The sequence below is a fragment of the Glycine max genome, chromosome 2 (assembly GCF_000004515.6).
Source record: "Glycine max cultivar Williams 82 chromosome 2, Glycine_max_v4.0, whole genome shotgun sequence".
Lineage (NCBI taxonomy): Eukaryota > Viridiplantae > Streptophyta > Magnoliopsida > Fabales > Fabaceae > Glycine > Glycine max.
This window is the reverse complement of record NC_016089.4, coordinates 5,302,473-5,328,995: the sequence shown is the minus strand read 5'-3', so window position 1 is coordinate 5,328,995 and position 26,523 is coordinate 5,302,473. Positions and strand designations below refer to the sequence as shown.

At 32.3% G+C, this 26,523-nt stretch overlaps 4 protein-coding genes across 5 annotated transcripts; 1 reads left to right on the top strand and 3 right to left on the bottom strand.

The window, feature by feature from the left end:
* Positions 1 to 1,553: 1,553 nt before the first annotated feature.
* Positions 1,554 to 2,250, bottom strand: LOC102660165 (uncharacterized protein At2g29880-like). Its single transcript, XM_006574643.4, has 2 exons — positions 1,960 to 2,250; positions 1,554 to 1,865 (listed from the first exon to the last, which is right to left on the bottom strand). Exons 1-2 carry the CDS (start codon positions 2,248 to 2,250, stop codon positions 1,554 to 1,556), a joined length of 603 nt encoding a protein of 200 aa, XP_006574706.2.
* A 1,795-nt stretch (positions 2,251 to 4,045) lies between these two features.
* Positions 4,046 to 5,522, bottom strand: LOC100805007 (probable galacturonosyltransferase-like 2). The gene has a single exon (XM_003519858.4). The coding sequence runs from the start codon at positions 5,462 to 5,464 to the stop codon at positions 4,298 to 4,300; it is 1,167 nt and encodes a 388-aa protein (XP_003519906.2). The 5' UTR covers positions 5,465 to 5,522; the 3' UTR covers positions 4,046 to 4,297.
* An 8,138-nt stretch (positions 5,523 to 13,660) lies between these two features.
* On the top strand, positions 13,661 to 14,927 carry LOC100787513 (elongation of fatty acids protein 3-like). Its single transcript, XM_003518006.5, has 2 exons — positions 13,661 to 14,282; positions 14,380 to 14,927. Exons 1-2 carry the CDS (start codon positions 13,761 to 13,763, stop codon positions 14,704 to 14,706), a joined length of 849 nt encoding a protein of 282 aa, XP_003518054.1. The 5' UTR covers positions 13,661 to 13,760; the 3' UTR covers positions 14,707 to 14,927.
* Positions 14,928 to 21,418: 6,491 nt separating this feature from the next.
* LOC100785566 (calcium uniporter protein 2, mitochondrial) lies at positions 21,419 to 26,523 on the bottom strand. 2 transcript variants are annotated; one of them, XM_014765195.3, is made up of 3 exons: positions 25,101 to 26,523; positions 24,750 to 24,808; positions 21,419 to 22,139 (listed from the first exon to the last, which is right to left on the bottom strand). In XM_014765195.3, exons 1-3 carry the CDS (start codon positions 25,608 to 25,610, stop codon positions 22,136 to 22,138), a joined length of 573 nt encoding a protein of 190 aa, XP_014620681.1. In that variant the 5' UTR covers positions 25,611 to 26,523; the 3' UTR covers positions 21,419 to 22,135. The 2 variants fall into 2 exon arrangements, with proteins under 2 accessions (XP_014620681.1, XP_003518051.1); XM_003518003.5 differs by lacking the exon at positions 24,750 to 24,808.

Below are 26,523 nucleotides of genomic sequence, written 5' to 3'. Positions count from 1 at the left end.
ACAATAAATTAATGATTATAACATTTGTTGATGCAGTATTCTTGTAAGAACTAAAAAATGGGAAAGCATCAAAGCTAATGCCATGGTTGTTGGATGCCATAATTTGCGTGGCATTGGACATTTTCGTATCCTAAACATGCATTTATTGATGCAGATTATTGTTTTGATTGTGTTAATCTAACTAAAAGTTATATACACTATTGAAGAAAGTAGGATGTGTAACCATAACTTTAACAATATATGGCAGATAATATCGCAGTACATCTACTATAGACACTGGCGAAGGAGAGAAGCAAATGATGATTATTGTTAAAGTTAATGGACTGTAAAAACAAATTATTCTTTTATCATTTGGGGTAATTTTTTTTTAAATTATCATATGTAGATTTTTTTTAATTAATTATCATTTAAGGCCTAAAAATAATTACAACTTTATAAATAAAAGTGATAAATCTTTATGCAACTTCAATTTAATTACAAAGTCTTAATTACAGTTAGAACTTATGTGTAGAAACATAATCTTATTCTGATTTTCAACTTTTATAAAAAATTTAGTATATTCATTATTTTATATAGTGGCAGATTTTTTGGACTATGTCCCATGATTTTTACTCTTACATTAAGAGAATTTTTTCACATTAAAATTTGGGGTAAATTGGTTTCACTTGCTCATTTTTTTTAGGGGGGTGTATTGGATTGGGATTTTGAGAGAATATTTTGACAAAAACAATCTTGAAGATTTTAAAAGATTATGTGGGATTGTATTGATTTTGTGGGATTTTAAAAGATTTTTTTTAAAAGACTTTTTACAATCAGGATTCTTAACCCAAGATTTTAATGGATTTCTAACACAGATTTTTAAGATTTCAAAGTACTTTATGGATTTTTAAGATTTTGAAAGATTAATACATTTTAAACAAAAAAATAACGGAAGTTACAAAAGTGAATGAAAAAGATGATAAATAAATTATAATGTTTGAATAAAGAAAATAAAAACGATAGAAATTTTAAACCTTTTAATAACAAAGTCATTATTGCCTAAAAAAATAATAACAAAGTGATTCTCACTTCATGTTCGCCTAATTATTAGCATTTCTCCACATATCTGAACCTATATTAGTCCTCCATATATTAGCATCTTCTCGTTCCTGCTCTTGTGTTTGAACAATGGGTTCATGATCATTGTCTTCGTAATTTGGTAACACTGAAGATGAAGATGAAGACTCGTCAGTAGGTTCCACTGGAAATTCATCAGAACGACATTCTTTGCGAAGAAAATTATGAAGTGCTGCACATGCCAACACAAGCTCTACTTGTGTTTTAAATAGAAATGGAGGTGCTGACTTAAAAATTGTGAACCGCGATTTAAAAATACCCTCGAGCTCTCTATCTCTATCTCTATCTTTTTCTCTTTTCTCCATCATGTTGGATATTTTTTCAAAATTCACAGCAATAGTCCCAATGCCAACAGAAAGATTTTCCAGAACGTTGCCTTGATTGTTGATCCCAATAGCGCTTGAACTCCCTCCATACTCGGATCTCCTTCGCTTGTGTCAGTTTTGTTTTTCTATGGGAACCTCTGAATCTAAAGGGGGGTGGGATGGTGGACTTGGTTGGTTTGGTGATGAAGGCTGATATGCTGGTTCATAGTTATTTGGTGTTATGAATGTATCACTATTAGGATCATATGAAAATTCTTCTATCCCAACAGTTCTATTTTCTGGCTCAAAAGTTGTTGCATCAGTATCATCTGGATCGACTGATATAGAATTATTTCCGCTAGAAACTCCACCCCCAACAACGATCTTCAAATACTCATAATCAACCATACTTTTTCCTCGAAGTTTGCTGTGACTTGGGTGGGACTAAAAAAAAAATCATTGTTAATATACTACAAATATTATAATTTACTAAATTTACAACTATTAATATATTTAAAAGATTATGAACTTAGCTCACCTTTAAGTAATCTTTCCATACATCCTCATGAGTAGTGAAAGTTTTTCCAATTGGGTCCCATCCAAAGCCAGAGTTGTTGCGCATAAGGGTTGACATCATGTTATACTGGTTTCGAAACCACTTCATCCGACTCAAATAATGACTATAAGTTTTAGGGAATTTAGTTTTTGCATTGAGTTGAGGAAGTATTATTCGTTCTACATTTTGTTTGCTAAGTGACCCATTGGCATCACGCAATCCCCTATTCATAGCATCCACCAAGAGGTGCAACAACTCATTGGTATCCTCCATAGTCCAAGATTCATAATTATCTTTGTCTCTACTCTTTCCTTTGTTATTTTCTTGTGAATCCCCCATTTGATCGCTAATATATATATAAGAAACTAGTTATTTGACAAAAATAGTTATTGTTTCCTAATTGTCAAAAGTATAGTGACTATATCCCGAATAATATACAATTCAATAGAAAAACCAATAAAAAACTACCTAATAATAAAATAAGGGTCATGCTAACATGCGCACTTAGGGCACATGTTAAGGATACTTCCAATAGTAACTATGTCTTAAAAACAACAATTTTTGACTTTTAAAAAAGTAAATTGCACAACTTTCAATACAAAATTTCTATACATAATACACTAACGAGTGTCTTAAGGGCACATGTTAGCATTTTCCATAAAAATAATACTCATATATCATAAAATCATTTAAAAAAAAACTATTAACAAAATAACAATAATAATAACACAATAACAATTAAAAAATTATTAACACAATAATAATAATAATAACACGCTGTCAAAAAAATAATAATAACACATTAATAATTAACATTTTAATAATAACACAAGAAAATAATAATAATAATAATGGACGTTGTAAAAAAACAAGTTGAAGAAACAGAAAAAAAAAGAGTTTTTTATTTTGATTTGCATATACAGTACTAAAAAAAAAGCAATATGAAATCTTGATGCATATCAATTGCCATTCTTTTGATGCATATTCATTGCCTGGACATTGAAAACAATATGAATACGAAATCTTGAAGCATATACAGCACCCTTTTCTTTTGATTTGCGTAATATACATATAGTATGAACAATATTGACTATCGATTGCCATTAAAAAAATAGGTAAAATTGATTGAAAAGTTGTAAGAGAATGAACCTGATAGTGGTTTGTGTCTTGTTCGGCAGGAGAAGAAAAAGTCTTTGGAAGATTATGAAAAGTCTCAAGGGTTTGGGTGAGATTGTTGGAGGAGTATTTTATGTGTATTTCTAACTAAAATGTCTCTCAAAATCCATTCCACAAAAGAATCCATCAAAATCTATTTACTTTTGAATACCAAAAGACATTTTAAAAGTGGTAAGAAATCTCAATTGAATACCAACAGATTTTGTTGCCCTGAAAAAAAAATCTTTATTGTCTTAATTGAATACCACAAGATTTGTTTATATTTTATAAAAGTCTTGATTGAATACCACAAGACTTTTTAATCATAAAAAAATCTTTTAAAATCCTTTGAAATCTTAATCCAATACACCCCCTTAGTTAGGTTTACACAAGAAGATGAGACTTTTTGAACTCTTAAAATTATACTGTGTATCCTAACAAGTAGAAGATAAATGAGATTATTGATAATTACTTTTTACAAAAATGGGCGTATTGAGCTTTGAATTTGTATATACGGTAATAATTTAGTCGTCCAAAAAAATATTTATTCATTTTAATTTTCGTAAATTTTCAAAGAAAATTCTGTTATTACTTATAATGATAACAACATAATATCCATTTAATCATATGAAGTCATAATCATTAAATAATACTCGTTCCGTCTTTAATTATAAAATCATTCTCATAAATTTATTTGTTTTATTATAAGATTATTTTTTCTAATTTTTAGATATGTTAATTATTTCTTTATTATATATTTTTATTTAATTATTTTCTTTTCAAATATTAATAGAAAGTAATTAAATGGATATAGAAATTAAAAAAAATAAAATTATAATACAAATTAACAATTGATATTTAATTTAATGTGATTAATTAAATTATCTATTTTTTAAAATGACATAAATTAGTCAAAATGTTTTATAATTAGAGAGGAAAGGATTACATAATAGAAATTATATGAAAATCTACGATAACCAAAATTAATAAAAATCAGTCTTTTAAAAGATTAAATCCAAATTTAACCATATTTACAGAATAAAAAATCACATTTCACCCTAGTATAACCCTCTCATCAATTAATTAAGGCATGAAAAAAAAGTATATTTGAATTTTGTTTATGAAACTAAAAAAGAATGAGAAATGCTAGGACACTCTTTAGTCTTTACGCTTGAAGAGCAGCGAAACGAGTCTCGAGCAGATCGTAGGGAGCCCACAATGCGTCCAAAGGGCAAGGCCTGCCGGCGTCAAGCCTGGCCCACGGCTTCCCTTTGCCACTCCAATGCAGCAGGCTCACGGGCCCGGGGTGAAGGTCTCGGCAAAGCCCGCGGAAGTTATCTCCGCCGAGCCCGTGCTGGTTCCACCGGTGGTCCACCGCCGCAATTCTCCCGGCGAACACCAGCAGGAACGGCGGCAGTGAGCCAAGCTCGTAGATCCGCATCCTCTTCTGCAGCTCCATCCACTCCTCGATCTCGGTCGTGTACTCGCCCTCGCGCCATTGCCGGAGGTCGATCACCATTACGCCCGTGTTGAAGTAGCACGGTGGCCTCCGGCGGTTAGCGAGGACAAGCGACAGCGAGGGGTTGGACCAGAACGAGGGCGTGAAGTACGCCGAGAAGTTCGCGGAGCAGTACTCCGGCGCGGCGAGCACCGCCGTGCCAGAGAGCGGTGTCTCCGCGAGCTTCGAGATGTCGTCGACGAGGATCAAGTCCGAGTCGAGGTAGACGATTTTCGCGACGCAGGGAGGGAGGAGGGTGGAGAGGTAGCTTCTTGCGTAGTTGAGGGGGCAATCCAGTGCTGAGCGGATGGAGGTGGAGATGAGGCGCGAAACGGCGTCGTCGTCGAAGGGGTAGATTTGGAAATTCAGGTAGGGGAAGGAGGTGGTTAGCGTTTGGTTTAGCTTTGCGGCGGAGGAAGATTTAGAAGCTGCGGTGACGAAGTGGAAGATCACATTTTCGGGGCATGAGGTGTGTTGCAGAACGGAGAGGATTGCGGCCATGGAACCTCGGAGGTAGGAAACGTCGAGGGTCATTGCCACGTGGACAGCGTTGTCGGGGCACGTGTGGTTTGGGTTCGGGTGGTGGCGGAGGGTGGCGCACGTGGGGGAGTTGTAGAATTTTGGAGCTTCTTTGAAACGCTGTTGTTGGGTGGTGGTGGCGCTGGTGCATGAGAATATTAAGATGAAAAAGAAAACGAAGAAGAATGAAGGTGGTGCCATTGCGCCTTTGGTGTTGAGCGATGTGGGATTTGAGTATGTAATGACAGTGAGAGAGAGGGAGAGATATAAAACGTTTGAAGAAGCCAAAACTTGAAAGACTTCATTCATTTTCATTTTGTTGTGTGGGCCTTTCGAGTTTCAACTAAAATGAGCTGCCTCAAACACAAGTCTATGATCCTCAATTTTGTCTTTGATCTTATTTATTATAATTATTAAATTGATAAACAAAAGTAAATTGATGCTTTAGACTGTAGTCTATCTCTCCTTCTCTTTTTGCTCATTTTCTTTGAGAAAACTACAGGAAAAGAAATTACTCCATTTCATTATAATTATATTGTCTTAAATTATTTTACAAAGAACAAAAAAACTACTAATAAATAAAATACTAATTTTATGAAATTAATCCTATCATTATTTATTTATTTTATTTTTGTAATATATTATTAATATTATAACTAATATAAATTAAAAAATTAAGATAATAATTATTTTGATACAATTTTTTTCTTCTTAAATGTGTAAGGTCAAAGTTATACTAGTAGTATGTGTTAAACCAGGGAGAAGGCACTCATTGGAGGAAAATTCTTGTAGGCTACAAAACCGTTGAATGCATGTGGTTGTTAGTATAGAAGGTCCAGTAACCGTCATGTTATGTAGCAAAAAAAAGTCACCGTCATGTTAGATCGGTAATGCGCATTACTGTTTAAACTTTATAAAATATAAAGTAAAGTACAGCTCCATAAACACATAATGAAACTGAAAATAACAATTGTTTTTATTCTATTTTTCAACTAGAACAAAATATTGAGTTAAACATATATTTTAATTTTGATAAGAGAAATGTAGAATTAAAGAGATGAAACTGTGCATAATAGAATTTTATTTTATTCAATTCTCACGCACCAAAGACCTGATGATAAGTGAGAAATCCACATATCTACATACGTATATTTAACTTTGCCATTGATTGGACATTAAGTACATTCCTACCACTTTTTCTAGTCCCGTTTAAATATTGGGAAATACAGTTGGGCACTTTTTTTATAGGCACAAGCAGATAGTATGAGTGTAAACGATATGTATGTTAGCACTAGTATATATAGGTTTTTTTTTAGTAAATTGCACTATCTACTTCTGAAAATTTATAAATTATGCAAATTATTTTAATTTTACCAATTCTTACACTAACTTTTCTTAGTTTTTTAAAATTATATATACTGACATTCTTTTATACATTATACGAACTCTCCTCAATTATTTGAAAACATTATATATACGGCACAAACTTTCTTACAAAAAGGGTTACTGCAAATATTAAAAAAACATGAAAAGTTTGTTTAATTTTAAAAATTTTCAGAAGTAGGTAATGTATTTATTCTTTTGTTTTTTATTGTGAAATTGATGCTAAGAGTTTCCTTAAGTCCATTTCCACTTAAACATAGTGTTAGTATTAGTATGTATAATTAAATAATTCATAACTAGTTAGTTTCAAATGAAAACACACAAGTCTGTGTTATATTCAATTACAATAATTAATATTTGATAGATAAATAAAATGTATTTGAGTAATAATTTAATGAAATGTAAATAATTAAAAATTCATAAAAATATATATTAATATTTAGTATGATATATTAATTTTTTAAATAAAAAATAATATATTGAAAAGAGATAAAATACTAATGTAATAAATAATTAATTTAAATTATCTTTTGTAAAGTTTAGCCAAATTAATAAATTAATTTAAATTATTTAATGTTGATTTTGTGGGGGAACCTAGATTCCACATAACACATCATATCATATCATATGTGGAGGAATAAAGAACTTTAAATATAATCAAGTCTTGATCTAATGATTAATTTCATAATTAATTCAAAAGACGAAAACTCATAAGAATATCTCGAGATTTTATTATAGAAGCAAAAGCCCTAATTAAAATAGTTACCAAAAAAAGTTATATTATATATCAGTTAAATTATTTTTTATTATTATCAATTTTTTTACTTCATTTTTTATCATTATGATTGATTAAAAGCATGATAAATATAATAAAAAAAACAATAATAGATATAGTCATTCTTTTTTGTAAGAATTACATATGTCTTCCACAAGAGATAATCATGTTTGAGTTAAGTAAGATAATTATGAATGACAAAATAAGTCTCAATTATATTAAAAAATATTATAAAAATATTATTAATGTTCAATATTCATCACCAATATAATAATAATAAAAATAATGAGATTTTCAATGAATTACTTTCATTGATTAATTTACATATATTAATGTTGGAATTATGGTAACTACAAAATAATTTTTAAAAATATAGTTTAACAAAGGAAATGGAATAATTATATATGGTATTGTCATGTGAGATCATCTATGTTTTTATGAATTAATTGATATTCCTTATTCTCAACATGAAATAAGTTATAGCTTTTTTTTTGGTATATAAGATCATAGCTATTTATTCTCACTTATTTCAGAGAGATAAGTTTGTTGGACTAATTTCTGCAAGAGATAGAGTATGTTGACTACAAAGTTGCATTTAAAAGCCCTACTTTTGCGAAACAAATCCCAAGTAAATGTATCATTTATTGGCATGTAAGGCTCACATGCCGTTTCATAAGGGCATTTCATGTTTCATGGAAACAATTTTTTACAAAATCTCAGCGTGTGCTACACATGGCAAAGCCTACCAACTATTGAGTTGGCAAATACCAGAAAAGAAATGGCTTAAGTAGTAGGATATCGATTCGAACCGATGGAAACTTGATGTATACCAAACAAGGATTGATCTTTTATTCAATTAATAGAATTTAAGAAGACAAACTACATTGTTAAATAATATAAAAAAATATTTTGTTTTATGACCTGTATTATCACATGATAATGATAAATTTTACTCCATCTTATTTATTCAGGCTACATTGCCCAAAGATGGTGAGCCTTATGTGGACCTGTGCTCCTTTAATTTTAAACCTCCTTCCTGGCCACGAATATGAAGGATCTCTTGTATATACCCACCTTTTAAAACATATCTGGAAAAGGTGCTCTCATAATTTTCGTGTGCATTTTTTTTTTCCCTTCACAAAACTACATGTATATCTTCTAAAATAACCAATCTTATTCAAAAGATTATTATGAGCTACCAAATTTTCCTTTGTGCATTTTTTTTAAATTTTAAGGATTTACTTGGTATTTATCTCCTAATCTTTTCCATTTGGACAGTTGTCTTCTTTTTATTATGAATTTGTTATCATTTTTTCATTGTGCAGAAAACATTATACTGTTACAAATCAGATATTAAAAAAAATGATGTGCAAGAAAAGTCAAATTAGCACCGACAAAGGAATGGCTGGCTTGCCGGGTCTGGCGGCCAAAGACGGCCGGAAAAGTCATCTCTGCTCAAAGGGTGCCTAGTTCACTGTCTCAACTTTTTTTTTTCTTTTTCTTCTCTAAAAAACAAATTAACATTTCAAAATTCAAACCCATTACATATAAGTATTCTCTAGTGGTTTGTCATGTTCCTAAGCGCGTATTTTGGGTCTGGCATTTGGAAGCAAATTATATGTACATACTAGAGAAATCAACCTTTTTTTACATTAAAGATTTGGACCCACAGTTCCATATGCTGGGATAATTTTCTATTTTGCTTCGTATCCCTAAAGCCTTTTCTTTTAAAAAAAAATTAATATATTTCGAGTATCTATTTGACCTTCATTAAAATAAAATAAATAACTAGTTGGTGGGAGAAACAATATTATAAGCGTGCCAAGCCTGAACAACTTCCTTTTCTCTTACCTTTATTGACTCCTTTGGCTATGCTCGGAGACCGGTACGATTTGTTTGGTATCATGAGACATAAATTGAACCAACTTCCTAATTAATAATGATTTATTAACTGTCTTCTACATTCAATTATAAGTTGATGCATGCCTACCTGAAGATTAGCTTTTCTTTCCTCTTTGTTTATTGTCTACGTACAGTGCAAAAGAACAACCCATATATAAAAAATACGAAACAGTCAAATCATGAACGTTAAAATACCACGGACCAATGGCCCCAATATACAAATACCTAACTTGCCTGCTTTTAATGCCAAATATTGTGTACGTGTATGAGTTTTACGTCATGCTTAAATTCCTAGATGACACGTCGAAAATTTGAAGTTAAATGCTATATTGGTATTGCGATTCACACTATATATGAAGTTCGTTCACACTCTAAAGATAGGTGTGAGATGGTCGTACGCTTGGCGGGGTGATGAGTTATACACAATGTGCTTCCAATTAAAAAGACATTTGTAGATATTAAAGTGATTCTGAGGGAAAATATAAACCGAATTAATTTGTAACTAGTTTTCTCATAATAACTTTATTTTTAAAAACATTGACCTGATTTAAATTAAACTGAATTAATTTGTTTTACATTTTTAGGGATGATATGAAAGAGTATGGATCCTCTTTCGCCTCTCCAACAAATTTTTCCATCCAGGATAAATTAAGATCATGTATTATTTTCGCTCTCCATCTTGATTATTGTGTATTAATGAATTAAGGGAAATAGATTTGACTCAATTAACAACACATTATAAATTTATAAGAAATAATTTGAATATAATTCTCACATAATATATTCTTAAGAAAAGATGAATGAATCTATACCTGACCCATTTAAAAGTTATGACCCATTTAAAAGTTAGACTTTACCTAAAAACTTGTTTACTTGGCCTAGTACATAGAAAGGCCCATAAGAAGCCAATACGCCTTACAAGGCCAACGGGACTGAAGATTGAAAGATGACAAAACATTTCAATGGGTGAGTCTCCAATTGCAAAACTGAAATGGTTTAAGAAAGCCTTCATTAGAACACAAAAATGGATGAGAAAATCATAGAGAAATTGCTCGAAACCTCTAGAGAAAACATACCTTCTCAATGAACCTAGAGGCAGTGTGCGAGCCCAGAGCTTTTTGCCGGAATTGGTGCATGGCAAGCTAGCATCAGAGGTGTGGCTAGCAATAGAGGCAGTGGAGGTTTTGACTTGTGAGCTTCTCCACGCACCGGTTTTGATTTCTTATTTTAGGGTTTGAAAGTAGGCCAAGTCTATCGTGGACCACTTGAAAAGTGGTTCATTGTGGACAAGAATTGTCAATCGTTGGATGAAATTGTTATCAATAACTATTACACCATTCAATAACTTTCAATTGAATCATGTTTTCTTAAAATTTACTATTGAATTAAACGTTTCTTTCACATAAATTATATATACAAATTTTTATATTACAATGAAAATATGATTATGTTATATAATGTGACGTGACAATGATTGGTTATGAGTGGGATGCACGCAACGAATCTAGTTGTCAGTGCCACGCACTCGACCGATTTGGACATGGGTGGGGTATGTGCGACCTGGTGATGCTCAGGCAATGGCACAATAATGGTGCGGTGGTCCAGGGTTGGTGGGGGTGAGAAGAAGGTGAAGGGAAGGGTAAATAAGTTTTATTCTCATATTTGTAGGGGCCAATAGCAATGTGATAGCAATGTGATAGGGGCCAATATCTACTTCCTTTGGGCTTAACATCCATCCCATGTAGCCCAACAAAAGAGGATCCACATTAAAAATAGGAAACGGGCCTTTGCTATATCTAGCCTCAGTTTTACCAAGTACACTCCTATTCTTCTTTTTTCTCATTTTTCTTATCATATAAATCCTTTATACTCATAACATTGATTCAAATTTATGATATCGGAATTTATTTTCTATAATAATGTTTTTTTAACATTTTGAAAAGTATACTCTAGAATGTTAAGAAAAACATTCAAGAAATTCAAGCAAAACACTAAGATTGTTAACAAAGACCTATATATAGGAAAATTTGCAGAATAGTAAGGAAATTGAAGTGAAAAAATATATATAATTAATATAAGTGCTTCAATTTGGACAACAACTCTCATGAAGGCTCCGCCATAGCAACTGGGACAAATTTAAGATTTCTAATTCTAGAGTAATAGACCGAGTAACTGAAGAATAAAAAGAGAGCGAGCAAAAGAATGAAGGGGTGAAGAAGGTGAAAGAGATGTGGGAATGTGATAAAAGAAAGGGGAATGTGTAGTTGCTATGAAAGAGAGAGTACATATTTTTGCACGGAAAAGATGAGTGTGTGAGGGAGAGAAGAAAGTTTGTAAGGAAAAGGTTTGTTCAAGTAATTTGATTTTTAAAAAAAAAAGGGAAAGAGAGCGTACTTAACAAAAAGGGGGGAATGAATAGAGCAAAGGCCTTGGAAACATGATTATGGTCCAAATCAATGTCCCTGAGCTTAGTCCAAATCCTCAATGTTGTTGTTCCTCCATCCCTATGTTTTTTTTATAACTATTATAATTAGGACTCTTCACTCCCAAGATAACTTTGGGTATTTCCACAAACTTCAACTATTTAAACTGACTATGGGTTAATTATTAATTTAAAATTTAGTCACATTTAAAATTTCTCGTTCTTTCCTAAGCATTATTTTGTGAGAATTGAACTCAAATTTTTCTCCACAAATACAACATATGTGTTGTCAATTAAATTATACTCACTGACTCATCACCATGTTTTAGTTTTATTATTCATTCACTTAACAAAAGGTACACGAGTCAAATATTTCATGTTTAATACAATAGTTTACTGGTTGCATCAATTGATAGTTACAAAATATGAACCGAATATTGCTGGAACAATAATTATATTGTGATTATATTTGGTAATGAAAAAAAAAGATATTTTTCACCACAGCACAGAACCAAACACACTAGGATAAAATGAATTTAATTTAACCCCTCATGTTAAATTCCAATTGAGAGAATGCTTCTTCATTTCTAGCATTACTCATATGGTCAAAATGACATAAAACTAAAAGAGAAATGATTAGATAACATTGGATCACTACTTGTCTATAGTTTGAATTGATTTTTACATAGTATCCATTCAGATTTCAATTTCTAAAAAAAAAAAATACCCAATTACATATGAAATAAAAATTACAATCATCTGGAACTAGTCAGTAATTTCTGAAAGAAGCACTCAATATTCTAACTCGGAAATTAATTTCCTATAGGCCTTGTGAGGTTAGAAGTCCAAATCACGACCATAATAATGTGGGCCGCACTGCATGGGAAATTTTGTAGCAGCAAGCCGATAAATTGCCCATGTGAACGACAAATCAAATCAGTATTACTACTACTCCATCCCCCAACTGTAAAGGCGGTGGTGCTTCAACTACCCACATCATCCATCCCCCAAATGCTACTATCAGCTTCTTTCAGTAAAGCCAAATAAGCCAATTCTGGTTTCTCCTCAAGAATACTATTTACACAGTCTCTTCAATCATTTTAACTACACACATAAATGGGACAAATTCCTCCCTCTCTAAGGAGAATTTACAGGATACTCACTGTGGTCAACAAAAGTGATCATTCATAAGATATGCTCCCTCCCTGGGAAGGACAGGTAGAGATTATTGTACCAACACATTCTATAGAAGCATGATTCATTAAAAATTTAATGTAATACTAAGTAAAATAATTCTAACAATAGCTTTTTTTAATTTTCTATTAACTGTAGTTGTCTCATACAAGAATTATTCAAAGGATTATTTATACTTATATAACAATTTAATTTAATATCGCTCTTTTTTTAAAAAAAAAATTATATAAACTTTTATCTAATTATATGATAACTAAAAAATGTATATCCTTCTCGTTAACAAAAAATTTCTCTTATATCTTTTATAAGCAAATCAAAAGAGAGATCAAAATAATATATAAAAAGATGTAATTTTATTAATCTTCAATGGGTTATTCTAAATACATGTGAAGGGTAGAGTAGGGATAACTTAACCTTAGACTTCTTAACCACCAAGCAATCAAGTCCTTTGCCCTCTTGGAGACAATCTTCTTTAAAGTGAAAGCTTAAGTCAATTTTTTCATATCATTGCCATTATTAATTATAGGCAAAAATGTGTTTTAAAATTCATATCAATTCTCAAACTCTAAAAAAACAAGAAAAATTACTCTCTTTAACTAAGAATCCATCATGTTTTAAAATATATTTAATTCAATTTAAAAATCTACAGTGGTGGTTGTACTGGAACACTTCATTATGAATAGAAGAGCAAAATAAAGAAGAAGGCGAGGGGAGGTGGAAAACAATAGAAAAAGCAAGTAGAAATAATTTTGAATTGCACGTGGCAAACCCTGTCGGTATCTTTGACACTCGTGTCTCCAATGAGAACGCGCCACGTGATCAACAATCGTTTCCCCCTCACTTTAGTTTCTGTCCTCAAAAGTGAGTGTCATTACTCACTGAGTCCAAGTTCCAACGAAATGAAATGTGAAGAGTGAAAGAAAGAAAAAAACACCATGATCCTAATCTACTACCTCTCGGAGCACCCGGCTATCGTGGGCTTCCGGTGGAGCCACGCCCAATCATGGGGAGCCACCTGGTCCTTCCTCTTCACCTCAATCGCCTCCTACCTCTTCCTCTCAATCCTCCTCCACCTCTCTCTTTCTCTCCTCTTCCGCCGCCGTCAAATCCCTCTTGGCCCATTCCCCGCCGTCCACAGCCTCTCCATGTCCCTCGTCTCCGCCACGATCTTCGCCGGCATCCTCCTCTCTTCCGCCGCCGAGATCCGCGACACGCGGTGGTTCTGGCCGCGCTCCAAAACCCCCTTACAGTGGCTCCTCTGCTTCCCCCTCGGCACGCGCCCCTCGGGGCGCGTGTTCTTCTGGTCCTACGTCTACTACCTCTCCCACTTCCTCCACATGTTCCGCACTCTCCTCACAATCGTACGCCACCGCAGGCTATCCTTTTTTCATCTGCTTAGCCACTCAATCTCCGCCTTCGCCTCCTTTCTCTGGCTCGAGTTCTCGCAGTCCTTCCAGGTAATGAGTATAAACATCTACAAGAATATATTTGATGATATTCTATACTCAAAGATTAATTTGTATTCTCATGTTATGACTTATTCATCATTATCAGGTTCTAGCGATCCTCTTCGCCACGCTCGTCTACGCCGTCGTCTACGGCTACCGCTTCTGGACCGCCATCGGCCTCCGTGGCGCCTGCTTCCCCTTCGTCCTCAGCTGCCAGATCGCGCTCCTGGCATGCAATATCGCCTGCCACGTCGCCGTCTTCTTCCTCCACTTCTTCCTCAAAGGCGGGTGCAACGGCATCGGCGCGTGGCTCTTCAACTCAATCCTAAACCTCGCGCTTCTCATGCTCTTTCTTAACTTCTACGTCAGAATGCACGTGGTTCACAAGAGGAGGAAAGTTAGGGATGTTGTCGTTGCTCCTGCACTGTCTTAAGAAGCGCGTGAGTGCAAAAATGTTCAAGTTCAATTGTAAAAATATAATATAAGACACGAGGTGGTTGCTGCAATTTGGGGTCCCAAGTGTGTTCCCTTTTTAATGTTCATCATTTTTAGCATGGAACAGGTGAATAGATATTATAGTATAGGATTGCTGGAAAGCAATAATTATAGACTGATTCTGATTTTGTTGTAATATATGATTAGTTAATTAGTTCATTTCTATACTAAAAATTCAACACAGTAGGTAGATAACTGTGTTTGTTAAGTAGGCTAATAAAGATTTAATTTTTTGACCATGTGAAAACACAAGACTTTGTGAAAAACAAAACTTACTTCAATAATATCGGATTCCTATCCCATTTTCTTAGAGCATTTAGTTGGTTGCTGGTTTGAAAACAAAGCTTTTCTTCAGCTGCCGATGTTCATACCAAACACTGACTATATATGATCCGAGTTATGCTTCAATTGAATAATATGGGTGGAGGAAATTTTGGTAGCTTTTTAGTGCTTGCTACTTATCATCGATGATGTACGAAATTGAAAGAGAATAGCATCCACACAATGTGACTCCAATTTAATGTACGCTGTAATATCATTTTCGAGTGTTAATTTTTTGGAGGAGTACCAATCGAGCATCCCTTCAGAGTCCATTTACCTGAATCAATTACAGCAAGCAAGGTTTCTTTTATTTGTGAGAAAATCTCTAGTTCTACACATGAAAAACAAAAATTGTCTAGTTTGGTAGTTCGCGTGGTCACGTTTCTGGTGGTTTGACATGTTGCATTGTCTCTATTGTTCAATTAAGCTCTAACCTTTATTTTTAGGTGAGAATGTTAGTTTGGAAAGCATCCAAGTAGGTGAAGACGCATTCATTTGGTAAAAGCACGGTGTTGTTGTCACGTATCTGACCAAATTGATTCACTGCTGAGCAATGAGCATGGAGTATCTGACCAATTTGAAGACGAATATGCCTTTGAAATAATGATGATAATGATAACCCATTCAAGTGATGGGGGAAACAAAGATGGAATACTATTATGGAATGGTCAAATAAAGTGAGAATATTATGGGCCTGAAATTGGACCAGTGCATTTGAAGTTGAAGCAGCTTGCCTAGTCTGACCGGGGTTAAAAGAAGCAAAATCTGATGAAATTGGTGATTTCTTGGTACTTGCTGAGGAATACACAAGGGCGAAGGGAGATTCTATGTGCATCCCTTTTTTTTTTCTCTTAAACCCCTCTTTATGTTTTTTTAATTCCAGTTTTTTCATCGCCTGTTGAATAAATAATAAAATTAAATATTTTGATCCTCTTTTATTGTTTTTTTTTTCCTTTATCTCTACCAAGCTAAAAAAAAGGGTTGAAGGTAGGAAATTTTTTTTTTTTTTGCTAGCGTCCAAGCACGCAAAGACGGAGTCATTTGGTGATTGCATGCCGTCGATGTCACGTATCATAGTCTCTCAAGATGATTTGGAATATAGAATATCTAATATTTGAATATGAATATGTCATCGTAACAATAGGTTAACAAGTAACAATTCATCTAAGATGAAGAGAATTTAATTCAGTTGATTCAACAAGTGATACACAACAAAAACTCCAAAAACCAAGCCCAGAAAAGCCCAATAACCAACCCAACCCATAAGGGATATCTAAACATTCCCCAACCCATCCTAAGACACGTTTCAGCTTCTCCAACATGTAGGAGCATCGGGTGGTATTTTTCACCAGGAACTGATTTTATGTTGTAAGTTACGAATCACTTTCTGACACAGGTATATAGTCTTAACCAACATATTTAATTTTTATAATTTAAGAAAAAATTAATAATACTTAATTATGTATATCAAATGAATATTATTAAGGATGATAATTTTTCAGATCAATCTAATATTTTTTTTTCTTCTTTCTTGTCCTTGCATTAATCTTTTTCCTATAAATACCCTATGTAAGCCCTCCTCCAGATATGCTCTCTAACCCCAGTTCTGAAATTCTATCAGAATAAATATTTAATTGAGTTTTGGAGTATTTACATGTAATTATCACCTTTGACAATCCAACCGTTGTCGTTTCTTTGGTGCAGTCATCCGAGATCAAACTATTCTTGACGTACGTGTTTGCAAAATTAACATTTCTAGTTCATTTTAAACAAGGATCAAAGCAGAAACTTTGGTCTAAATAACATCAAAGTGACCCTAACACGAATCAGTATTATAAATATATAATAAAAATTAAAATTAATTAAGGTAAAACTTGGTTGAACCTGAATATCTTTTTAAGGATTTCATCAGTAAAAATAGTCTAAATTTTTTAAAAATTAAAAAATAATTAAAACTCACAAAAATAATTAATAAGTAATGATGTGATATACTAATAGTTTGTTATATGATCATCATTTAGTGTAGACCCTGACAGACGGTACGTAGATACTAAAATCAAACCAACAAATTAGGTAGTAAAATAAACAAATAAAAAATTTTAGGTACTAAAAATAAAATAAACTATATTATAGGTATAAAAAAATATATTTAAGTTTAGTTTTTTTATTATTTTTTATCCTTTTCATTCAATACCCTTTACAATAATGTATTATTATTATTCATTTATATTTTTTTTTCTATTACTTAGTTGGTGTAAACCAATTACAACAAAATATATTGTTTACATTGTTCTAATAACATGATTATGTATGAATTTTTGGGCAAAACCATGTAGAACTTTTTTCTTTATTCTCAAAACAAAATTTTACACACTTGCATAACAGGGGCCTTGATTGATCCGAACCAAGCCAAATAAATTTTTATTAAGTTGATTTGGTTTGAATTGTGTAAAAAAAAACAGAAAATTCAAATCAATTCAAACCAATAAAAGTTGATTGATTTGACTTTTATTTTTTCTCAAATTTAATCCAAATCAACCCCTAAACGGCCCTAATAAAATACTCCAAAACAAGATCCATAGGTTAACAATTTCTCACAACTTTCCTAGGGAAAATTCATCATCCTGTTGTTAAGGAAGTATATGCTTCTACACTAGCCAAATTGTATACCTTTGTGTGGTTTAGGCTTGGCCCCGTTCAACAGATAAAATCCACAAAAGAACCTAGGTGTACATATTTTATAATTTTACTTAATTTGAGAGAGAGAGAGAACTGGAGAGTGTGTTTTATCAAATAAAATATTGTAGAGTCGAATGAATGAATTAGATATCCATGTAGAGTACAATGAATTAATGTATATTTGCACATCTATCCGTTAATGAGTTTTTTTTTTTTTTAAGAGAAGGAAGAACATCCCAGCTATGCTGCCCCTCACCCACACCAAAGAAGGAACAAAGCCACACCCAAAATAAATTAAAAATGAAAGAGGTAAACACTTAGGGGATCAAACCAAACCCAAGGAAAACAAGCTATTAGCCACTGTAAGATAAGATCATTGCCTATATCTAAGGAGCTCATGTTTAACGAAAAATGAAGGAAAATTTCACCAAAAATATACCGTATGTTGTGCATCAAAAGACGTCAACTTGTGCACCTAATGAATTTTCAATTGGTAAAAAAAATTCAAATAAATCCTAATTGGATTAAGTGTTCTTTTATCAACCCATTATAGAATATGCTTAGTTTGTCGAAAAAGAAATATTCCAAGGGCTATCTAAATAACATTTTAACTAGACGCTATTTTTTTAAATTGGTATGAAACGGAGGGTCCATGGCCCAAAGACAAATTACACTATTTTAATTATACACTATTTTGACACAAAATAAAATGGGAAAAATGCTAATTAATGTGTTAGGACACTGGTTAAGAAAGTAAAATAAGATTTTTTAGGCTAAAATTTAACTTTGATTTTCTTATTTTGTTTAATCTGCAATTTGATTTCTTATTTTAAAATAAAAACATTTAATCTTTCAGTTTTCAAAAATTTATTATTTTAATATAATTCTCAATTTTGCCTGCATTTTTTAATATTTTGATTAATTAAACTATTTTTTTATAATGCTTTAAATAAATATATTATTAGGTCTAGAGTTCAAGTCTATAAAAAAAATCAAACATATACAAAATTAAAGATTGAAGCATAGCCATGTATGACTATCTGATATTAAATATCTTTACTTAAAATAAGATATCAAAATTATGAAGTAGACAATAGGGAGACAAAAAATTATTTTACCAATTTTTTATTGACATTCATTAAAAATGTGCCTTCGATAGTTTTTAAACATGTTCTTATATAATTTTCAATAAAAAAGAATTCCCTTTTAATTTCTTAACCGGACACATGCACTTAATGCAAAATTCGTCTGGTCTATTCATTTTATGTCGCATTTAAATCTTGGTGTGAGTTCAATGCATGGTCAGAGTTTGATTTAGGCACAGAAAATGATGTTGATCTATATGCTACGGGATTGAGTTGTTTCGTGTAGGTTTCTATCAATTCTACGTTATATCTCTCCTTAGTGCAAATCACCGAACTCAAATTAGGTACCAGAATTATTGATGTCATGATTCATGGGATAAATTATGTACACTAGTATTATTGTTACACATTAAATTATTTTTAAATGTAAAAAAATATTAATCCCCTAATAATATAATTCCTTGCTGAAAGGGATGGAAGAACTGCAAGTAGAGATATAGTTGTGGTGATGCAACATTTAATTTTTATTCCATAGTGAATGATCATGGATTTGCATTAGTTTTAAGTGCATTTTGGACCGCACATTTTAGATGGTATGGTATAGTGGTAAGTCAATAAGTGCCTTGCATTGCAACAAACCGCGCCTCCCAAAGTTCGAGAGGACAATTGATTAGGCCTGTCCAGAAACTACCTTCCCCAGTTATGCAATTTATTATGTATGTAAATCCTCAATATGAATAAGTTGATACTTTCATCTTTCACATACACGTAGAAAAGTTTAAAAATTAATTTATTAAGATTATGATCGGTAAGATATTTTAATTTATTTTTAATTTTCTTTACTGATATAAATAATTTTTTAAATTTTTTTCATAATTTTTAATATTTTTTAAAACGTTACTTAAAGTAATATTTGTTAAAGTGCTAATTTCTATTTATAATTTTTATATTTTCTTTCACTTTAATCTTTAATATATTTATTCATTTTTCTTGTTATTTTTTTAAAATATTTTATTAAGATTATGATCGGTAAAATATTAGTTTAGTATACCGTCTTGCACTTTGCAGCTTTAAACCTCCATAGATAGTTTATTGCTAATTATAAAATAACTAATTGAATAAATAAATACAAGACGAAAGCAAAATTAATGTAATCCTAGTCCAAATTCGGGTAGAAATAGACAGGGTTTATCTAAGCCTTGACCATGACCTACTTTATAACCTTTTAGTTTATTACAAACTTTGGCCTGCTATTTATATGAGTTTGGATTAACTTTTGGTTGTCTATTTATAAGTTTATTTCATATTCATATCAAAGTTTTAAATAGGCCGATCACGATAGATCTATCCTTAAACAGGCCAATAGACTTATGAGTTAATAGACTCATCACTAAAAATACCAATAATTTTAGAGGCTAACATACCTATCAGTCTTTTCTTAAAAAAAAAATCATACCTATCAGTTTATCACAAAATGAATAGATTAATAAACTTATCGGTTAACGGCATACTATACCTCAAATATATATTTGTGTTTTTAATTAAATACTTATATGGCTGTAAAAAAAATTAAATATTTATACATAAGGAAACCTTATTTATTGTTTTGTTCTAAACCCATAAAATATCAAGACAAACCCTAAGTTCTAACTCATTTGTTTATGACGTCCTAAACCCATAAAATACATAAGAAACCTTATTTAAGTAAAGTTTAGCTCTAACCCGTAAAATGGTTAGGACGTATGAGATTTAGCTCTTACAAAATGTATGACTAATGATTATTTTTACTTATCATGCTACCAGATGGTTATTAATTTTAAATTTTTTATTAATAAATATTAGTTATTAATTTATTAATTTTTTTTAATGAAAGAGATTGAGATTTGAACCACGATCTCTTTTTCTTTTTTTCAACCACCAAATTAATTTTATAACTATGTTCTAATCATTTTAATATCACATAACAGAAATACCTGTACTATAATACTTGTTTTAAATGACCATTTTAATTTTTATTTCTAATTTTACACTAATTTAATCAATCTGTGGTAAATCTACAAATACTTAGACTAGGGATAATACTCTTACTAATTAACAATATGCGTTAGACTTTTGATCAATTTGGATAAATTTCTCCAAAAACATTCAAGTAAAAAAAATTCATAATCTAAAACTAACTTATGCATTAACTAATTTATAGAAATTCTTTTATTTTTTAGAGAAATTATTGAAGAGAGTTCCTATAAATTAACTTACATAAGCTAATTTTATAGATCAAAAAACTTTTTTTCCCTTAAAAGTACTTTTGGATAAGCTTACCTAAACATACCCTTTATTTACTATACCTTTCTCTAGAATAATTTGCTATCCCTGCCATTGTTTTGTAGACTTGAACAGTAAAATATGATCTTGATTCTTGTTCATCAAAGTAGGCTTGAACAGAAAAATTGGACCTTGTTTTCTTGTTAATCAAAGTAGGTGAGCCAGTCATATTATTTGGCGTTCGTTGTCTTGAAAACTGATATTCTTTTTTCTTCCACGACAAATTAAAATTGACATCCAATATTTTGAAAAGGTTGATGCAATACCATGTTGTTTCAAAAGGGTGAAATCAAGGGGGTAAAGAAAAATTAAATTATCACTCTGCATATATTATACACCAAGCCGCGTCTAATGCTAACACTCACCTTAATCATAAAGTTTTTTTTTTTTTGCCTCTCTTTTGTATGATTTTTTCTCTCTCTACGGATTTCCGTGATGAGTATGATATCAGAAAAAAAAGGTGGATGATGGTTCCCAATAATTTGGTGGGTGATATTTGTGCAATTATAGTATTCTATAATTACTACAATTTTTTGTGACCAATAATGGATGAAGAGGGTGGTGCCTTAGCCCTGAGTTCATTATACCTTTGAATGTCAAAATTGTGAAGTTTCATTAGGCTTTTCTGCTTGCTGCTGAAACGGCTTTGGTAGAACCCTTCAAAGCAAGGCTCTTTCGAGGTCCTAAGGAAGAAGGTGTAGCCAGCCATGAAGTACATTGAGGTCACGTAGAAGCAAATTGGTTCCATCACGTCCCAAGAAAGTTCCCAAAATGTTAGCCTCATGAATGCTGCTGTTTGCACCACTAGGAAGCCCAACCCGGCCCAAAGCTCACGTCGAACCATTGTGTTTGCTTTGTTGTCAATTGTTGCTTTCTCTTTCTCCAATTCTTCGAGTTCTTTTCTTACTGATTCGTGCATCTTGGGTTCTGGCACAGGGAGTAGAGATTGGATGGTTTGTGCTACCTGTGTCACAAATTTGAGAGAGTTCGGGTAAAAATTTGCTCAATTTGGATGGTTTTTCTAATGTTTAGGATCAAAATTAATGAAGAAAAAAATAATCATAAAACCCCTCTTTCAGCAAGGCCTATTTATTTGAACATGAACTTTCACGGGAAAAAATAGGATTTGACCTGAAAAGGTGTTGTAAATGCGCCACTAGTACGCAAATGGAGAATTCTTATACGAGTTTCAATACTCTTGAAAATGGACCAGGGCATATTCCATTGTAGTGTTCCGAAAGATACGATAACGGGGATATTCCTTGTCACCCAAAAGATAATAGCAACTGCCCAACTTTTTTTTAGTTCTCATATGTATCCTCTTTGTAAGATTAATTATGTTCGAGACTAATTATAAACACTTATTCTAACAAAAATTCTAACCGTGATTCATTGTGAGGAATTAGCATTTTGCTAAACTTAACTCTCACTGATTAATCACTAACAAACCCGGTAATAATAAATTGTCTGTACGCTACAAGGACGATACTTGATGAACACACAATTTTATAACCATTAATAAATCATATATACTTGTCCTAAATTTTAACAGAGAAAAAAGATTTTGGATACCAAAAAATTAAAAAAGTTAGAATAAAATTTAAAACATTTATTAAAGAAATTATTAATTGAAAACATTTAATGAGAATATTACGTGTTGCTTAATGATGCTTAAGGGCAAAATTTATGATAGAGTTGTCATTAAATAAAATTTAAGTTTTATCTCACTGATACGAAAATAAGCAATGAGGCTCTATCAAATTAGTATTGTACAAAAAAAGTTATTATAAGCATTAATATGACCAAATTAGTTTTTCAAAGACAAATTTAAGATTTGCGATCTCAGGAAAAATGGGTTGAAGATCATGACGTCTAAAGTTTGTCCTATCTCAAAAACTTTGATCAACTTGTTTATAAATATCTAATAAAATTTCAATTAAAGTATTCTTTAATAATTTAAAGTGTTACTTTTGTATTATCTTTTTTCGCTGATGACATAAGCTGATTTGTACCAGTTGTCAACCTCCCAGATTTCTATGAAACGCTGCCTACCCACTTGGACCGTGAAATAAGCCGGACTTTCTTTCTCCACAATCCAATGCCCATTTATTGACACAAAACACAAAGAACCATGCTAACACAAAGCTTATACTTAAATACTTAATAGCATAATGCATATTATTTTCATCCTAATGTAAACATAAGTTGATTTTTATGTTATACTATGTTTTTATGGAATAAATTGATTTGTTTGTATCACTGCAAACATCCCAAAATTCTGAAAGCTATGAAAATAGCAGCCAACCCACCTGCACCGCCAAATAAAGCATTGCTTTCCAATCCCCATAATCCACCGTCCCCCCAAATGTTAATATTATGATTATGATCAATGGGGACTTTTTTTTTTCTTTTTTTCTACAGAGACTTAGTACTATACAAACACAGTCAATACTTAATAGCATTTTTATCAAATTCGATAGAATTCACTGTCAAAACAAAAAAAAAAATCGATATAATTAAATTAATCTTCTGTTAGTATTTGATTTTTATATTAACAAAAGTATTTTGTGATTGAAAAACTTACAATAGAATCAAATGTTTTAAAACACACTTGAAAACTAATTGAATAATATTTTTAATATATTTTTCAAAAGAAAGTCCAAATAAAGGTTAATAACACATAGCACATTTCAGAACAAAACCTCAGGCTGTGCAAAGGAAATTACTCTTAGTATTCATCCTTATCATCTATGCAGGTACTGAAAATGAGTTATTGAATAATTTATTATTATCATTTATATTAAAGTAACCTATACCAAATTATTATAGATCTACTAATAGATAGTGTTTTGGTGTTGAGCAATTATTTTTTATTTTCTGACCAGCAATTATATTACATTTATTCTTCAATTATTTAATATTTCAAGATGACGGGAAAGACAAAATCTTTAATTACATTAATAATGAAATTAAATTATTGCTCTGACTGCATTTTATCCTGCCAATCTGTCATCTCTTCCACCAAGTTTTAGTTTTAAAAAATAAAAAAATAGAAGAAAAAAAACTTCTTAGGAAACATTATTTTATAATAGATGCTGCAATTTATTTAAGTAAAACGGGCATCTACTTAATAATTTAAAAAAAGTATTTAAAAAATATAATGCAAACCAATGCATAATTAACTTTAATAATAATAATAATAATAATAAACATTTTTTGTATAAAAATGATTTTTATTAAGGTGTTCTCAATTAATAAGCTAAAAATTATCTCTTTCAAAGGGATTGGATCCCAATAGATCTATTAGGCAAATCTCACCTTCAATAACGGTGCTAGATTGGTTATGAATTTGAAAATCTTCAAATCATAGTTTAGATATAATTTATCTGATAATTTGAATCCAAATTATAGATTTTAGAGATTCATAGTAGAAAACCAAAAGCCATGTCCTCTGTATCACAGAGTAAAAGGCCAAAAATGGAAGAAAAAAAATCCCCAGGAGGAGAAAAAACGGGTGGTATGAAAGCAGAAGGGCTTTTTGGTTGCGGGTCCGTTAAAAAGCCCCGAAATTTACCATCTCAAACGTAGAGAATCAATCCTTTTCACGTTTGCAAACAACAAACTTTCATTTTCCTGTTGAAAAAGCACAAAACAAACAAATCACCACAAAACCTTATCAGTCCTTGGCCTTCTCCAAACAAACGCTCCCTAAACTTATATTAAATTATATTTAAAAAAACTATACGTTCTTCGCTAGAAAGCCAGACCAGACAGAAACCTATGTCGTATCTTATTTTCCTATTCTCCATCATCACCCTCTCTGTATCAACCCAACACAACAATAATAGCAAAAAAAAAAAAAAAACTAATAAAAGAAATTAAATTTGTAATTTTGAATAAATAAAAAGGAGGAAAAGAAATTAACCTGTTCGGGTCTGAGGAACACGACGTCTCCGATGATAATAACCGATGCTGACTCGTCGAGCATCTTCGCAACGCTCATTGCTTGCTCTTGATCAGAGCAATTCTCACTGCACATTCGAATGAACTCTGAATAGCTTATGCAACTCTGCGGAATTTTTCTCAGCTTCGATTTCACCGTTTCGATTTGCACCGCTCTGAGCACCTTCCTCACGTGTTCCGGCGCCACCGTTTGTTCAGTCTCCGGCGGAGCGAGACCGTCTAGCCGGATCCGGCTCCGCGCAATGTCCATTTCCCGGAGCCTCTGGAGGAGGCTGCCGGCGGGCAGCGGCGGGCGGAGCTCCGGCGGGAGCACGGAGGCCCTCTTGTGGAGGAACCTGCGGCTGTCTCCGGGATCCGGAGCAATGTCAGGTTTTGTCGGGTTCGGGGAACGGACTACGGAGGAGGAAATGCGGTAATTGGAGATTTTTGTGATGTTGAGAAGCCGCTGGGCTAGCGTTTTCTTAAACGCCATAATTGAATTTAGAGAGAGAGGAGAAAAAAATTGTGTCGTTTTGTTGATGAATTGAAGTGGAAGAGGTTTTGGGGGAAGTTTATTTATAGGTGCCCCATAAGAACCGGAAGGAACTCAAATTTTTCTGTGATTGTTGTACTATGACATGTTCTAAATGAGTAATCAAGAGATAACGTTGGTGTAAAAAGACGCGAGAAATTGGACGCGATATCGTCGGTGAGATTTTGAATCATTAGGAGAAGAAGAAGGAATGTGGTTATTGGAACTTACTAGGAGTATTTGTGACATGGCCATGAATTAGGAGAGGGAGAGGAATATTCGGGGGCGATAAATTGAAATGATTGAATAAGGAAGGGAGTGAGTGATGCACACGTGTTTGGATGAGGAGTGAAGACTAGGTCGGTTGCGAATTTGAAGCGTGCGATGGAATGGGTTAGCTTATGGCTGATGGGCTGGTTGGTGAGGATGCTGACTAGGTTTGAGCCTGGAGGGTGCGCGTGCATCGTTATCTGATCCAATAGAATGGGAAAGATAAAGAAGCAAGAGAGGATTGAATTTGTTTATTAGAATACTAAAAATAATTGCATGGGAGGGAAGAGGGGTGAGGAGGATAGACCCAGAAACAATTAGCGGGAGTGCCTGTTACGCCACCAACAATGAAGCCTTGCGTCCACGCAAACCTCTTCATGCCCCTTGCCACAGGGATCTTACTTATATTAGCCCATCTTAATTAGTTGGTATTTGTTCATTTCTGTAGCTGATTATTATTATTAATTACATTGCAGAATTCGGACTTCATATCTGTGGACTTGTACACTTGCATCAATTGAAAAATCATGTAGTTTTACCATGTTTGGTAAATCTTAAAATTATATATATATATTTAAATTATTAATAATAATACTCTCCAAGA

Coding starts and splice junctions, on each gene's coding strand:
- LOC102660165 (XM_006574643.4), bottom strand. CDS start 2,250: ATGGAGGATACCAATGAGTTGTTGCACCTCTTGGTGGATGCTATGAAT. Junction 1,866..1,959: donor TATGGAAAGATTACTTAAAG/GTGAGCTAAGTT, acceptor TTTTTTTTTTAG/TCCCACCCAAGTCACAGCAA.
- LOC100805007 (XM_003519858.4), bottom strand. CDS start 5,464: ATGAAAATGAATGAAGTCTTTCAAGTTTTGGCTTCTTCAAACGTTTTA.
- LOC100787513 (XM_003518006.5), top strand. CDS start 13,761: ATGATCCTAATCTACTACCTCTCGGAGCACCCGGCTATCGTGGGCTTC. Junction 14,283..14,379: donor AGTTCTCGCAGTCCTTCCAG/GTAATGAGTATA, acceptor CATCATTATCAG/GTTCTAGCGATCCTCTTCGC.
- LOC100785566 (XM_003518003.5), bottom strand. CDS start 25,610: ATGGCGTTTAAGAAAACGCTAGCCCAGCGGCTTCTCAACATCACAAAA. Junction 22,140..25,100: donor TGTTCCTCAGACCCGAACAG/GTTAATTTCTTT, acceptor TTTGTGACACAG/GTAGCACAAACCATCCAATC.